The sequence below is a fragment of the Gymnoscopelus braueri genome (assembly GCF_963280865.1).
Source record: "Gymnoscopelus braueri genome assembly, chromosome: 11".
In the NCBI taxonomy this organism is placed as follows: Eukaryota; Metazoa; Chordata; class Actinopteri; order Myctophiformes; family Myctophidae; genus Gymnoscopelus; species Gymnoscopelus braueri.
In genome coordinates, this window is record NC_137613.1 from 10,178,817 (window position 1) to 10,196,004 (window position 17,188).

The 17,188-nt window shown below is 40.1% G+C and overlaps 1 protein-coding gene across 1 annotated transcript in view; it reads left to right on the plus strand.

Annotated features, from left to right (window-relative positions):
- The first annotated feature begins 211 nt into the window (after positions 1-211).
- Positions 212-17,188, plus strand: part of ndrg1a (N-myc downstream regulated 1a) — a 43,660-nt gene continuing 26,683 nt past the window's right edge. Inside the window, exons 1-2 of the mRNA XM_080442963.1 lie at positions 212-462; positions 16,222-16,294. Coding sequence (XP_080299089.1) covers positions 16,241-16,294 — 54 coding nt within the window. The 5' untranslated portion in view covers positions 212-462; positions 16,222-16,240. The remainder of the gene's footprint in view (positions 463-16,221; positions 16,295-17,188) is intronic.

Sequence of the window (17,188 nt, forward strand, 5' to 3'; positions counted from 1 at the left end):
ATGCTTGCATCACAATGTGATGAATTCTTATGAAACGTACGTGCCATTAATCTGCTGTACTACATTGAGAGTTCCACTTGTACGTGTCATCAGGCCTGTCTCTCATCTCATGCAACTACTTGGCAACAGCTAGAGCAGCAGATCACTGATCTAACAGCAGAGTGTTATTGCCCAACACTCTGCACCGTGTCTGTGCAGTGTGTAGAGAGAGAAGGGAAGTGGGCCGCGCCCCCCAAGCCTTTATAACATTCCCTGATACATTGTATCCACAGTGACTGAGACTGAGCTGCACGTAGTAAATAAAGGAAGGATCCGCCAAGTCAGCAGAAAGACACCAGAGAGTCTTTATTATACTGAGACACCTCTTACTGACAGGAGAACAAGTTTGTTTTCGAGGACTGATCTCTTTGCTTTGCGTGTTTGTTCACCTGCAGATACAAGCAACTATTTAAAGAGATACAGGTAAGTTTCTACTCGATAATAACTCCAATGTGCAGGATTGTTTTTGTCAACTTGTCAACCATGTGCATGTGATGTTTGTTTACCGTATGCGGTGTCGTTGGGTTTTTTGCAGCGGTGGGATAAAAGTACTCTCATGTTTTACTTAAGTAAAGTAAAAGTGTCAATACTGCAATGTAGAAATACTGTTACAAGTAAAAGTCCATTATTCAAAAATAAAAGTACAAGGGGAATTGGTATCAAAATGTACTTAAAAGTACCAAAAGTAGAAAGTACTTGCAGATATGTCCCATTTCACAAGTTTTAAAATGTATACAAAATATTTTGAAAATAGCAGATCTACAAGCTCACAATGCATTGAGCTTGTAGATCAGCCCTATATACATGTCGGGCCATTTGAAAATAGCAGTGGAAGTGGTATGTTTTGTAATAATAATCAAAATCTTCAAAGTAACTAGTAATTAAAGTTTTCAAATAACTGTTGTGGAGTAAAAAGTACAATATCTGCCTCTGAGATGTAGTGGAGTAGAAGTAAAAGTATTGAAAATTGGGGGGGGAACGCCTTCTCTGGAGTGTCAGAGTCGTTGGTCTGTGTCTGACATTCCTTAAAATGTCAACACGTTGTTGTCTAGTAATTATTATAAATGATGCAAAGGGCTATAAATACATAGTAGCCTAAGTTTACTATATAGACCAAGCATGCTGCTTTTTCACACGTGACCAGAGTGCCATAATAAACACTGTTGTTTTAATGTCAGACATTATCACATCATTTTTCACAACAAGTCGTTTTGTTCCCACCCTTGAGCTACCATTTAAAGGAACAATTCGTCTGGGTTGCTCATTAAATTAAAACACTTTACTTTTAGGCTAAATGGAAATATGACAACTTGTCTACAAACTGTCAAAGCTGTATGTATCCTGCAAGGACTCTTAATGCAAACAAATAATCGTTATTTTATGCTGCATTAGTAGACCTACTTATTTTCAAAAATAAATGTTATAAAGTTCAAGGATGCTAAAACTAGTCCATAGAAAAAGAAAGCATCACTGTTTTTTACACTGCAGAGGAGAAACACTTGTTCAATAGATAGACTTTACTGTTGGGTCAGGAAAGTTTATTTTTATTTTTTATTATAATGATGATATATTTATTCACAGTGCAAAAATTCTGACATCTCAATTGTTAAACATTAAATTCCCGCTGCACTTTTTTCCCCCCCCTTTCTGCTGCCCAACAGTGTCTTGTTGGGCAGGTATTGCTTCTCAAGCTTTTTCATGTCAAGGACCCCCAAATTGATATGTATTTGGCTGATATGTATTCGGACCCCCATCTGAAAAGGTAACAGGATAGGTGGGCACCTACCACCAGTGTAAAAAAAAAAAGTAAAGTACATGGATTAGAACATGTTTAAACATTCGACAATTAAGGTCTAATATTTTGCTATTCTCAAATGTCCCTTAGTGCCCACCTATCCTGTATCCTTAAAACAATGTTCTAAAGTAGCAGATGTACAAGCTCGATTGTATATCTGCTATTTTTGAATAGCTAACAGACATAATTTTTTCCTCTACTATATAGACACAAGTAAACACAGTAACCTCTGGCAAATGAAGTGAGTTCAGCTGATGTAAGCAGTACAAGCACACAGCTGGCTATATGATTGATGATCCCATGATGTAGCCTAACCGTGTGGGATCAACCAGTGGTTGTGTCAAGAAGAAGGTCTTTGTGGTTGATCCCTGTGTTGATCCCTGCTGTGACACCCCCATACGAACCTCAGTGTGTCAGTGTGTGGAGAGCTGCTGGAGCATGCGTTTCTGCTGGTGGATATAGGCCTGTCACAATAATTACATAATCGCCTACTTGCAATTATTTGAGATAATAATCACAATAATGTTTTTGCTTAATTGTCAATAATTTCCCTTGTGGAAAAATGTTCATATATTTTCAAACATTTTCAAAAATGGCTAAATCAATAATTTTGATAACTGATCTGCTGAAAATGTAGAGCTGTGCCAGCAGCTGAACTGTACCAGCCTGCTACTGCTGTTTATATTTCAGAAACTCCCGGACAGATCAGACAATCAGGACAGATTAAAGCCAGTTCCCAAAGATTATAGGGAGGTAGTGATTGTTTTTTTTTTGTACAGACGGAGTGAGTCTGATGGTCACTGGATTTAAACCTATGGCAAAGGGTGGAAAGAAAGATGGCCCTAGCTGGCTTTTATCCTAGCAGCACTCTAAAAATGGAAACCCGGGCCGCCTCCTAAATTGAATCGGTGCATATGTTGTTGTTTTTCTCTCTCTCTCTGTCTCTCTCACCCTGACAGGGAGACATGGAGTTTTTTGTATAACTGGGACTGGTGGCCGGATGTTATGGATTGTATGTTATATCACTTAACCACATGGAGCCAAGCATCCCTATTCTTGGTTGAAGCTTTGTTAGAAAATAGCAGACCTAGTAGTACACATGCTTGTACAGTGAATATCAGTGGTTCTCAACCTGTGGGTCGGGAGCCCCACATGATTTTGAGGGGGGTCCCCAGATGACAGTGAAGTGACAATTTAAGGACCTTAAGACCTTTTTTAATACCTCAAGAAAGAAAGAAAGGAAAATAGCAGATCTACAAGCTCCCAACGCCTCGCTTATCTGTGGAACTGAAAATGTAATGCCTCAACTCCTACATTCCAAGTGCTTATCAGGGTGGTGGGTCCCCAGTTCAAATATGATTGTTTTGGGGGGTCCCTGCAGTTCAATATGATTATGTTGGGGGGGTCCCCAGTTCAATATAATTATGTTGGGGGGTCACGGCCTGAAAAGGTTGAGAACCAATGCAGATGTAGATCAGCTGTTTTTCGGAGAAGAGGGTTTGGTGTAGATTAGGAAAAAAGGAGTGGACCAACAATAGAGCCCTGGGGGACCCCGGTCAATGGAGTATATCGTTGCAGTCAGGGCAGAAACCTCTTATCTCCATATTCTAACATTTTTTTTGTGTTTTTTTTCGTAAATGAATGCTCCACTCGATCATACTACAGCGTCACACAAAAGCATCAAAATTAGCAGATCTGCAAGCTCGAAACGCGTTTTGAGCTTGCAGATCTGATACTTTTGCAAAATTTTGGACATATGAGGTTTCCACCCGACAGACGATATAGCAGTGGTTCTCAAACTTTTTCACGTCAAGGACCCCCAAAATGATATGTATTTGGCCACGGACCCCCATCTCAAAATGGACCCCCCAGAAGCAAAGATTTGAGTTACAAATGTTCGCTTATATATATTAAAAGATTTGCACAAGTTTTCACGATTTTTCAAAAATAGCAGATATACAAGCTCATAGCACGGCACTCGGTGCCGTGCTATGAGCTTGTAGATCTGCTATTTTTGAATAGCCAAAGTATAAAATATGGTTAAAATGATTGTGTGACACTATATTAACTAATTTTGCTGGGGACCCCTTGGTACCCCTCCAAGGACCCCTGGGGGTCCCCGGACCCCACTTTGAGAACCAATGCGATATAGGGTTTAAGTGTAACCAGTTAACCCTATTGTAATTCTTTGCACAGGGTCTCCCAGGGTCTCTCCCAGGGTCTGCTATTCTTGTTGAATGTTCTACTATTTTCGCAGAAATGTTCACCTAATAATATGACTTTCCCAGAATATGGATGCCAGGTTTCATGTGGTTCATCAGGTTTTGTGTAGACATCAGATCATGGAAATATCACCAAAAATATCGGCCTGATTGAGAATACAGGACTGGTATCATGGTTCAAGTCAAGTCAATTATTGAATCATCACATAATAGACCTTTGATGACAAGTGTGTATTATTCATTGTTCTGGTGGCTTTAGCAAAAATGTCAAAAATAATAAGATTGTGTTTACTGAACGCAATCAAGCACAGCGTTCGTTTGGAAAATATAAGCCACTGACCAGTGGTATAAAGTAACTAAGTACATTTACTCAAGTACTGTACTTAATGTTTTGATATTTTTACTTTACTGGAGTATTTCCAATTTTCAATACTTTTACTTGAGATGTAGTGGAGTAGAAGTCTTCTACTCCACTACATCTCAGAGGCAAATATTGTACTTTTACTCCACTACAATTATTTGAAAACTTTAGTTACCAGTTACTTTGCAGATAATGATTATATTATAAAACATTCATTAACCACTTCAGCCCTATTTTATACATAGGCTATTTGAAAAAGCAGATCTACAAGCTCACAATGCATTGTGAGCTTGTAGATCTGCTATTTAAAAGCATTTTAGTAATTTTACTTTTGGTACTTAAAGTATATTTTGATGCCAATTGTTGTGTGCTTTTACTCAAGTAACATTTTGAACACAGGCCTTTTACTTGTAACAGAGTATTTTTTATATTGTGGTATTGCTACTTTTACTTAAGTAAAATATCTGAGTACTTCTTCCACCACAGCCACTGCCACTAGCATTTGTCTTTGTTTATACTGTATGGTTTGTTGCAGCTCATTTTGGCTTCTCCATCCGAGATCATACCAGTTCCATATCCTTCCCTTATTTCCTGTTAGTGGTTGCATAACTCGGTGTCACTTCTGGCAGGCTAAGGGTTCTATATCTGAGAATAGCTTGCTGTCCTAAAAAAAGCCTTATTTAGATAAGTGCTTCTCAAACTTGTTACAGTGTCAAGGACCCCCAAATTGATATGTATTTGGCCACAGACCCCCCCATCTGAAAAGGTTTTGTGACAGGGACCCCCAGAAGACGAGATTTATGTCTTGTCTTATGCCCCCCCTCCAAGGACCCCTGGGGGTCCCCGGACCTCACTTTGAGAACCACTGCTTTAGATCATTCAACGCAAGACCGTGTCGTGAGCCAAAAATAAATAGCCAATCTGCAAGCTCACACGTATAGATTACAAGCTTGCGTTGTGAGCTTGTAGATCTTCGGTGTGTGCGTGACATGGTGGTACTTAGACAAATATAAACATAAACCTCCTCGTGTGCTCGGCCGTTTGTCCAAGAACACAGAAGTGAAATTCTGCTATACTTGTGGGGACATTTTGTCCTCACAAGTATAGCCACACACACACACACACACACACACACACACACACACACACACACGCCCTTCTAGGAACACAGAAGTGCAAGATGAGGAAGGGACATTGTAGGAAGTTGGAACTGGTCTGGCTGCTGTACTAACACACGCACGCACGCACGCACATGAGCACACAGAGACAGTATTACTATACTTGAGGACATGAGCTTGTAGATCGGCATTTTGTTCGGTGCACGACACAAGCGCACAATTTCTCTTGGACCAGGAAAACGGTCCTCACTATGTCTATTTGTCAAATTCTACTATACTTGTGGGGACATTTGATTCTCACAAGTATAGTCTCACACACACGCACACGCACCCGCACCCGCACACGCACACGCACCCGCACACGCACACACGCTCTCTCTCTCACACCCCTCTGCCGCCTGTGCATCACTGTCTGTTGCCAATGACACACCAAGCCAATATGGCCCATAGTTTAAATAAAGCCATCTGCCACAAACAGTGTGTGTGTGAGATGAGATGAGATTCCCTCTTTAGAAACAAATAATCCCACGTTTTCATCATGACGCACGAGGGAGAGGGTGCAAGAAAATAGAACGGAACCTAAAGATGGTAAAAATGGTTGCATAATCAAAGAAATGGTACAGTGGTTGTGTTCTAATTAGTTCTCTTGGAGGAAGTGCTTTGTACTGGAAAGTCTGAGGATAATGTTTTAGCCACTGTGAAAATACAAGATCTATAAGCCCCATACACCTCGCACCACTACGTGTTGTGAGCTTGTCGATCTGCTATTTTAGCTATTTGTGGTGGCAACAAAGTATATGTTAACAATTAACCAATTTTTTTTAAATCATGCAAATGTGTGAAAATCTTTGAATATATACATTTTGAACTCAAATCTTACCCTTGACAAAAAAAAAAAGTTTGAGAACTACTGATTATAGCATGTTTTTTTTTTTAATTTTTTTTAATTGTTTTATTATTTGAGTAAAAAAATGTACGCTTTAAAAAACATATTCAAAGATTTGCAAAAGTTTCCACGATTTCCCCAAAAAATTGTAGATCTATAAGCTCGTGGCTATGAGCTTGTAGTAGCTTGCAGTTTGTATTTCTCAGGAAAATCACCGCTTATCAATTGATCGATCAATTAATTAGTTCATTCACCTTATCGATCGATCTATAAATAATCGATAATTTGCGATGGCGTCAGGCTGAAATGAGCACATCTACAAGCTCGCTAAGCACGCCGTGTTCTGAGCTTGTAGATCGGCTATTTTCGGCGTCCTAACAATGACACGGCGTAAATCAGGCTTAAAGACAGATCCACATTCAGGTCCTCTCATTAGCTGCTGCTGGCTGGCTGAGTCATCTATCTTTTTCCGTCCGTTATTATACTCTCTTCTGGGCCAGCCAGGTAAAAGATTAGCCTGGCTGGCTGGCTGGCTGGCTGGGTGGCGTGTAGGGGTCAGAGATCCGGAGATCCAACCCTCTTCAGTCCAGTGTACACAGTCAGCTAGGTGACCTAGTTGTGTCAGCTTATTGCCCAGTCAGACCTTTCTGCTGTGTGCCCAGTGGGTTTAACCATTTCAGGCCAAGAAAGCATCTGTCATATTAGATTTTAACCACTTTAACCATGCATTATCTTATACTTTGGCTGTTCAAAAACGAGCTTGTAGATCTGCTATGCCTATTTTTGGTATATTTTTTTAAACTAAAATTTTTTTGTCTACAAATGTCTTCTAAATCCTAACAGTTTTTTGGAAAAAAAACGTATGTTGCTATAATCAGTGGTTCTCAAACTTTTTCATGTCAAGGACCCCCAAAATTATCAAGTTTTCAAATAATTGTAGAGGAGTAAAAGTACAATATTTGCATATGTGCACTATATGAGCTTGTAGATCTGGTATTTTTGAATAGCCAAAGTATGAAATAATGGTCTAAAGTGGTTACACAGATGCGTTCCCGGTTTTAATGGGTAACAGGTGGCAGAGAGGAAGTGTGTCTGTTAGTCTGTTAGTAGGTGAACTACTCTTTCCTTGAAAGAGTAGTTCACCCAAAGAAATACTTATTTCCTATCAATTACACACCCCATGAAGCCTTGAATTCATGGATTTTTTTTTTGCTTTTGTCGCATTCCTGAGCCATAATAATAAAGACCCTTATATATCCGGTAGGAGACACAAAGGAGACTCTTTGTGTCTCCTACCGGATACATTAGGGTCTTTATTATTATCATCAAATTATTGTCTCACTCCAGTCTGGGTTGGTGGGGTTGAATCACTTAACCACATACTGTATGCTGTGTTCACACTGGCAGCGACATGATTCATTTTCAATGGAAGCCAGCGACATGAAGATACAAAGATACAGCCAACAGCTACAAAGATACAAATAAGTTAAGCTGGTTTCAACTTCAGCTACAAACATACAAAGATACAAACATGCTGTGTAGCTTTGTATCTTTTGTATCTGCCAGTGTCAACACAGCATTAAACCCTATAGACCAATTATTTGTTTAATAACATTGAGACTGGATGCACAGGTGATTGTTTCATGCAATCAATTCTCAACCTGTTGTTTCGGGGTGCGCTGGTGAGGCGCGTCCTAGCGAGACCTGATAGAATGGTTTTCATTTGGAGCCAGTATGACGTTTGGAGCCAGTGTGACGTCGTCTGTTAAGGGGTCTATATGGTTATGGAAAATAGCAGATCGCCAAGCTTATAACGCGTCACACTGCCACGCGTTGAAAGCTTGTCGATCTGCTATTATCTGCGAAAGCTTTCCCCACAATACGGATGCTGGAGGTTATAAGTGGTTTAAGGCCTTTGCAGACAGGGTGTGATTGGTCAATCCGTTTTTACCGCATGCGAAAAGAAGCACGAATCGAACTGGGTTCGATTGAAAAGAAAACACATCGCCGCAGCCACTTGCCGCACGGCATATTCGGAGCCGGTGGCATGAGGTCATAGAGAACCATGTGTTCATTTAAAAAATTTTATTGTCCGTTTTTTCCGTGCGAAAAATTGCACCCCGTGTGCAAAGGCCTTAAGGCTTAAGCCCTATTTCACAAATTGAAAGAATAGTAGATCTACAAAAGGTCTTTAGTAATTTTTTGGAGATTGTTTGAAATTCAAGAAAATTTTCACCTAAAATAAAATGATGTGCCCAAAATAGGTGAGGCCAGGTTTAAAGTGGTTAACATTTAACAGTTTACTACCAATTATGTTTTTTATTTTAACAACACAACTTTTTATTGAAGGATTGTCACAGTTTACAGGATAAGATAAACTGTCATAAACGGAAACCCTTCTAGTTTTCTGAAGAAAAAAAAAAAACACATGAGAAACAAACCCTCCCACCCAACCCCCTCACAAAAAAAAATACATTTGACGTTAAATAAAAACGTACAATGAAGAGGGAAAAAAGGAGGGGAAAAAATACACAAATTTAAAAAAAAAAAGTATTCTTTAGTTGTATCTCTTTCTCTATCTCTCCTGTGTTTCATATACTGCAGTACTGAACACTGTGTTTCATATACTGCAGTACTGAACACTGTGTTTCATATACTGCAGTACTGAACACTGTGTTTCATATACTGCAGTACTGAACACTGTGTCTCATATACTGCAGTACTGAACACTGTGTTTCATATACTGCAGTACTGAACACTGTGTCTCATATACTGCAGTACTGAACACTGTGTCTCATATACTGCAGTACTGAACACTGTGTCTCATATACTGCAGTACTGAACACTGTGTCTCATATACTGCAGTACTGAACACTGTGTTTCATATACTGCAGTACTGAACACTGTGTTTCATATACTGCAGTACTGAACACTGTGTCTCATATACTGCAGTACTGAACACTGTGTCTCATATACTGCACTACTGAACACTGTGTTTCATATACTGCAGTACTGAACTAGAATAAAGGAAGTCTGCACACAAACAGCTGCTGCTCTAAGTAAAGTTTAATGTGTAAACTAACAGGTCTTCCTCAGCGCTGTCAACGCTGAGGAAGACCTGTTGGGTTGAAACGCGTCCATTGCTCTGTCTGTGGAGAGGTGAATAAAAGGACATTTATTGTGCGCTGGCTGTTGTTCTCAGTTTCATATTGTTGAGGCGTAGCACCTTGAGACTTTTTGTTTAATCTGGAGTGTTGCGGGCGTTCTACTTTGCAGTGTTTTCTCTTATGAACTCGAACATTAAGATTTAGTGGAAGCAGAAGCTATTTGTGCAGACCTCTTTTATTCAGGTTCAGTGTCTTTCTTTGTCCTGGCTGCACCAAAGTCTACATGGATGTGCATAACAATTCCTTTTGATTCATACTACAGTACAGCCATTAATAGGCCTGTGACGATTATCACATAATCATCTAATCGTTTCCATGTAAAGGTTCATACATTTTCCAAAAAGAATGTAAATAGACGATCTACAAGCTCACTGCTATTTTCAAACAATTTAGTACTTTTACTTTTTGTACTTTAAGCACATTTTGATGCCAATACTTTTGTACGTTTACTCAAGTAACATTTTGAACACAGGCCTTTTACTTGTAAGAGTATTTTTTATATCGTGATATTGCTACTTTTACTTAAGTAAAATATCAGAGTACTTCTTCCACCACTGGCCATACTGACAACTGAATTTCCCTTTGTGTGGCATCAATGAAGGTCAATCTATCCATCCAACTTGACATAAAAAACTTGGCAGTGTTTTGAACAACGGACACGCAACATCAGCACATACCTCCAGAGGAGAGGGGGGGGGGGGGGGGCATACTTTTTATTGTTCTAAAATTCCCCTGTTTGTATGAAATTCATGGTGGTCAGTGTGACCGAGGTCTTCTGGCCGTGTCACATGGTGCTGGAATGTCAGCGGGGGCTGATTTTTTCCTGTGCGTCTCTTGACAAAGGTCCTGCAGTGTTGAAGACGGCCATGTTTCTGAAGGCCTCTCAGCAGAAAAATGACTCCGTTGTTTGATTCTCTCTCTCCTCTTTCCTCTGTGCTGCTATTATTGTGAGGGTCTGGCTCGCTCCGGTCTCTGTTCTGTTCTCTCCCCCCGTGTGAGAACTAATAGAAGGGTGTGTTTGTGTGCATGTGTGTGCATGTGTGTGTGTTTGTGCACGTTCTTCTTGGCGTGTTTTGGAAATATCTCTTCTTGCAGTTCCTACTGGCCGGATGTCCACATTTGATCTCTAATGATGAACTTCTTTTAGTTTGAAGTTGAACAAGGTTAACCCATTTAGACCACGAAAGCATCTTGTGCCATTTTAAGATATCTTTGCTAAGAGCTTGCAGATCTGCAATTTTGTAAAATATTGTGGACAATTTGTGCAAATCTTTGAATATATATGTTTCATAACATGTTTAACTCCGATGTGTGCTTCTGGGGGGGCCTGAAACACCATTTGAGTTACAAATGTTCGCTTTAAAACATATATATTCAAAGATTTGCACACATTTTCACGTTTTTTCAAAAATAGCAGATTTACAAGCTCATAGCACCGAGTGCTGCACTATGAGCTTGCTTATCTGCTATTTTTGAATAGCCAAAGAAATCTTAAAATGACACAGATGCTAGTCTATACTAGTGACTTTTCTGTTTTCGCTCTATATTAAATATCTTTGCTGAAAATAGCTGATCGGCGAAGCTCATTGCGCTTTCGCGACACGTTGTGAGCTTGTAGATCTGCTATTTACTGCAAAAGTTTTCAGCAGAATACAGATGCTGTATTTTGTAAAGTAGAAGAAAATGTCTACAAGGCAGCAGTGCTGAATCAAGTTTCTCTCACTGCCTTGCCTATTTCTCCCCTCAAATCTTTAAAAGAAACATATTTTGTGGCACCAATAACCTGGTGGTCTAGCATAATGAATCACTGTGTTGAACAATGATTGGCAGGTGCATGTCATGATGTTATTGTAAAAGTCGTTCCTGCTGATGTAATCATGTATTAAGTTTTAGTTTTACAGGAATTCATTAACTTTTAGGGACTTTTTATGTACAAAAATACTTTTTAAATGCAAATTCCGCTTCAGCCTGAAGAACAACCTGAACTGAAACATTGGGGGTGATTAAAACACATTTTCTTTAATTTGAGCAAGAGAAGACACTGAGCAGTTGGTTGGCTTGTTGTGAAGGCCATAATACAACAACAACAGTCTGACAACAAGGATACGTTTCTGTGCGGTCAGAGCCCAGGGGATGTGTGTGTGAAAGACAAACATCACAGAGCCAAAGATGGTGACAAACAAATAACCAAACAGACAGCTAAACGCTTGGCCAAATACTGGACTCCTCGGACACTTGGCAACCAAGACGAACAACAGGCAAGTGATGGAGAGTGACGTGCATGATGCACATCATCACCAGCCAACCAGCCAGCAGTGTTCATTTCATCGACTAAAACTATGACGAACAATGTTGGTCGACTACCTTTTTTCACTGACGAAAACTAAATAAAAACAAAACAAATATATATATATATATATATATATGCTATGATGACTAAAACTAAGACTAAATATATTGACAACAAATAAACTAGACAAAAATGTTAGGGAGGGACTAGTGGAGAAGAGCTCCAGTACAACTAAAAGACAATTCATTTTGTGTTTGGTTGTGTGCAGGTGTCACTCTCCGACAATAGCTGATCTACAAGCTCAGCTCGGCTATTTTCGGCACACAGCTGAGTATAAATCGGGCATTTCAATGCCATCACGGTCCGACAAAATAAATTTTAGTCGACTAAATCGACAGTAGATTTTTAGCCAGCCAGCCCTCTCAGCCTGTGGAGGGGTCTAGAGGTCTGTGCTGTCTTTGATGGACCCAGTGGTGTCTGTGACTTCCGGCTAGGGTTGAGTACTGAGAACCCGTACCGTACCAGAACCGGTACCACCACATCCGGTACTACTGATACCGTATACCGAATATGTACCGTTTTTTGTAGTGCTGTGTAACTTGTGTGCTGATTTAGACTGATGTAGAATCAGTGCAAAGTAAGGCAGCACTGCCAGCAGGCTCTCAGAATGAAACCAAGTGTAGCAAAACATTGACACTTGACAGTTTTCTTTTTGTATAGAAAAGTACATTAGTTCTGGCACATTTTTTGTATTGAAAAGTATTGGTTTTCAGTATTAAAAAATCCTGGTTTAGCACCGGTATTGGATAAAACCCAATCGATAGCCAATCCCTACTTCCGGCAAGTCTGTGTCAGCCAAGTGCCCCGGGCGTTCAGCAGAGGAAGAGGGGGGGGGAGAGAGAGAGCCGATCCCCTGACCCTCATAGGAGCCGCCGGCCCGCTGGACAAGACAAAGGGCTCTCTGAACTGTCCTGATTTAATTTGCATGCAGCACAGCCTACAGCCTGACCGTTTCCTCTTCCAATGATCCACTGCACAATCTGACGCCCACTTTCTCTCTCTCTGGGTCCCCCGCTTTTCCTCGCTGTCCCACTCTCTCTCTCTCTCTCTCTCTCTTTGGCTTTCTCAGTGTCTTGTCATTACTTGTCTCTTTTTTTCCATCTCTTGCCCTTTTACTTTTCCTGTTGACAGTCAGTAGCTGAATAGGGCCTTGGTGTAAACGGTTCAAAGTCATTTGGAGTTTGGACATGCTTTTCAGTCTCAATTTCATTTTTTTCCCAGCCCTTAAGAACGAGTTGAAGAACAGAGAGATGCACTGTTTCATATAAGACAATAATAATATGGGGGGAAACGATTTGCTGTATTGACTACTGAAGTTTCCACATTTAAAGCAGCAATCCGTAGCTTTCATGGCCTATACCTGGGATTCGAACCCGGGTCCCCCATGTGCTGTATTGCGCTTTGAGCTTCATCATGCAATACCTCTTGTCAACCAGTAGTGGTCCTATGCGGCCACAGCATATTGTTGCTGTCGGGCAGAAACCTCTTATCTCCATATTTTACCTTTTTGTGTTTTTTTGGAATGCCCTAATCGATCATACTACAGCGTCACACAAAAGCATCAACAGTAGCAGATCTACAAGCTTGTAGATCTGCTACTTTTGCTACTTTTGAATTAAAAGTAACAGTTTTGGACATATGCGGTTTTCACCTGACAGAGACGATATATATTTCTCAATAGAACTGCAGGTAGATCCAAGTACATATAGTTATATTAACATACTCTATTTAGTTCTTTTTTTAATCACATAAGGGTGTTTCAAATTGCTCCCTCACTGAGGTTGCTAGTGTGTGAAATCGCCAGCTTGGGAAGTAATCAACCTGCATGTAAAGTTTCACAGGAAAAGGCAGGGTTGCAACGTGTCCCATGCAACGATCACAACCTGCAGCCAAACCGGATCACATTATGTTACGACGTATCTCGCTGTTCCAGTTTCAGTGGAGGTAGTCGTGACTTGCCCTGGCATGTGCACTGCCTTTCCATAGTGCATGATGCATTATAATAGACTTTATGTACACAAAGTGCAGCGGGGAACCCAACGTGTGCAGGCATGTCTGGTCGGGCTACGAATGAATCATCGATTCTATTTCTGCTTATCTTGTTTGTCCGCCTACCTTTTTTATATGCGTAGATGACTTGTCTCTGTGAATGAATGAATGAATGAATGAATGAATGAATAAATAATCTTTTTATGAATGAATGAACCATTTTATTTTCGTGGGTGGCTGCCTTTCACAGCCAGAGAGAGAGAGGGAGCGAGAGAGAGACTTGGAATGTTGAACTTAGACAAGGTGATATACTTTTACAATACAAAGAACTCAAAGCTTAGGAGTGAGAACAAGTTGGTATGATCCATCGCAGTGCCACTATGCATAAGTTGCATTCTTTCTTCTGTTCCAGGCTTTATGGATAACATTTGAAATTGTGAATGTATGGTTCATTCTGTGTGTCCTTCAACACAATTGAATTAAAGTGCCAAATCACAACAAAGTTGTCTCAAGACACACACAGAGCAGAGACCGGACGTCGTCCCACCCTGAGCAAGCAGTTTTGCGACGGTGGCAACAAAAAAACTGGAGAAGGAGTGTGAGAGACAGCAATAACAATAATAAAAAATATAATACAAGATAGTATATGATACAATAACAGTATGTTAGATAATATCTAATAGTATAATATTGTAGCAATCCACAGTCATGCTCCATGGAGAGACCCGGTCCATCCATGTCTGAATGTCTTTCTGTTGTCTTTGCATCTTGCCTCTCTGCTTGAATAGCTTGCTGCAGCGTCTGCCTGTTTTCCTTGTCTCTCTGTTTGTCTATGGATGGGATGGATGTGTGTGTTGTGTGTGTGTGTTTGTCTATGGAGTGTGTTGTGGGTGTTGGACTTGGAACGGCTGAGGCCTGCTGCGTCTCTGCACGTCCCTGGGGTTGTTATCTGCGTGTGCTGCAGTCTGGTTAAAATTTACACAAAGTTTATCCATCATCAACACCCCGAAAATAGCCGATCTGCAAGCTCACAACGCACCACGAGCTTGTAGATGGGCTATTTTCGGAGCTCGACGACACCATCGCACGACAAAGTATAATTTACAGGCTTCAGACAACAACACTATGTGGGAGGGCACAGTGCTCTGCTATCAAGTTCAAGTCATCTATCATTTACTTGTCTGACTGTCATGCTTTTTGTTTTCAACAACTCGTGTCTCTCAACCGCATGTCAACCCTCTCTTGATCTTTTTTCATTTTTTCTTTTGATTGAGGAGGTTTTTGAGATAGTCCAGGAATGCATCATCGTTCTGCGGTCAGAAAGCGATAAGCGTCCAGCACGACTGGAATGGAGTGGGACATTTTTGCACTTAAATTAAACTCGTGCTTTCATGTTCTTGGAAGTTCTCTACGAGTTCTTGGAACAGAAAAATAAAAGAACGTGTACTATCAAAAACAAAACATTTGTGTGTAACCTGAGACTTTCTCTTCTTTGAGGTTCTTTAAAAAGCATCAGAAACCACAGATACGCTTCTTTTAGACACTGTTTGGTTGGACCCAGTCAGAGACATTCTTTGCATTAATGGGAATACTTTTAATCCACCTGGTTAAATAACACCAGTGGTGTAAAGTAACTAAGTACATTTACTCAATTACTGTACTTAAGTGCAATTTTGAAGTACTTTTACTTTGCTGGAGTTTTTCCAATTTTCAGTACTTTTACTTCTACTCCACTACATCTCAGAGGCAAATATTGTACTTTAGTTACTAGTTACTTTGCAGATATACATTTTTACATTATAAAACATACATACAACCACTTTAGCCCTATTTTATACCTAGGCTATTTGAAAATAGCAGATCTACTATTTTCAAACATTTTAGTACTTTTACTTTTGGTACTTTAAGTACATTTTGATACCAATACTTTTGTATTTTTACTCAAGTACAATTTTAATTCGGGACTTTTACTTTTAACAGAGGACTTCTACATTGCAGTATTGATACTTTTACTTAGTAAAACATTGGAGTACTTTTTCCACCACTGAATAACACCTATTTCTGACCCGTTTTAAAATGTCTTTCTTTCTCTTTTTCTTTCCCCCTATCTTGAAACTGCAAATGATTTGAAGCTTGCAAGACGAAGAATTTCACCCACTATTTGTACACCTGTAAACCTGTCACGTGACAATACATTTGATTTGACCCTATCTGTCTGCCTCTCTCTTTCCCCCTCTCTCTCTCTCTCTCTCTCTCTTTCTCTCTTTCTCTCTCTCTACCTCTCTCTCCCACAGGCTCTCCCAGCTCACTGAAATGGATGATATCCAGGTTGTGGAATCCAAGCCCCTGCTGGTCGACCCCTTGCCGGTATGTGACTGTAAATACAGTGTTTTAACTTTCATTACAGTTCTGTATTTACTGGATCCAGATGGGTGGCCATCATCAGCAACATGTACACCATCATTTCCAGTGTTGCCAGATTTTGTGAGAGAAATAAGCAACCATTGGTCAATGAAAACAAGCCCAAAAGAAGCGGCTATTAGGCCACATGAGCACTTTAAACCTATAGAAGCAGTGGCTATTTGAAAAATAGCCAATCTGCAAGCTCACAACGCGTTGCATCGCTGCAATGTTCATTGTAATAACTTATCGTCTCTGTCGGTGTGGAAACCTCATAATTATGTCCAAAACTGTTACTTTTCAGGATTCAAATTCAAAAGCATCAAAAGTAGCAGATCTACAAGCTCGAAACTCTGTGCGTTTCGAGCTTGTAGATCTGCTACTTTTGATGCTTTTGTGTGACGCTGTAATAGGATCAAGTAGAGCAGTGGTTCTCAACCAGTGGTCCTTGAGGAGTATCCAGGTGGTCCCCAGCTAAATGATGGAGAGTTGGTATTGGTAACCAAATGGACCCTTGTAGATCTTTAACTCTTGAGAGAGTAAAATTCTCATTAATTCATTTTACACTCTCAAGAGTTAAATTATTGTTAAACATCTGCATTACTTAATTTACAAGAAGTAACACAATTAGAGAATGTAGACAAATTGTTATTTTTGACAAAGAAAAAGTTTGGGGTCTGAGAGTCTAAATCTCATCAAACGGTGGTTCCGTGGCTCAAATGCCGAATACATAAAGGACCTTGATATGAAAAGGTTTGAAAACCACTGAAGTCGGGCATTAATTTACGAAAGAAAACACAAAAAGGTATAATATGCTAAGTATGGTATACGGAGATCAGAGGTTTCCACCCGACAGAGTTA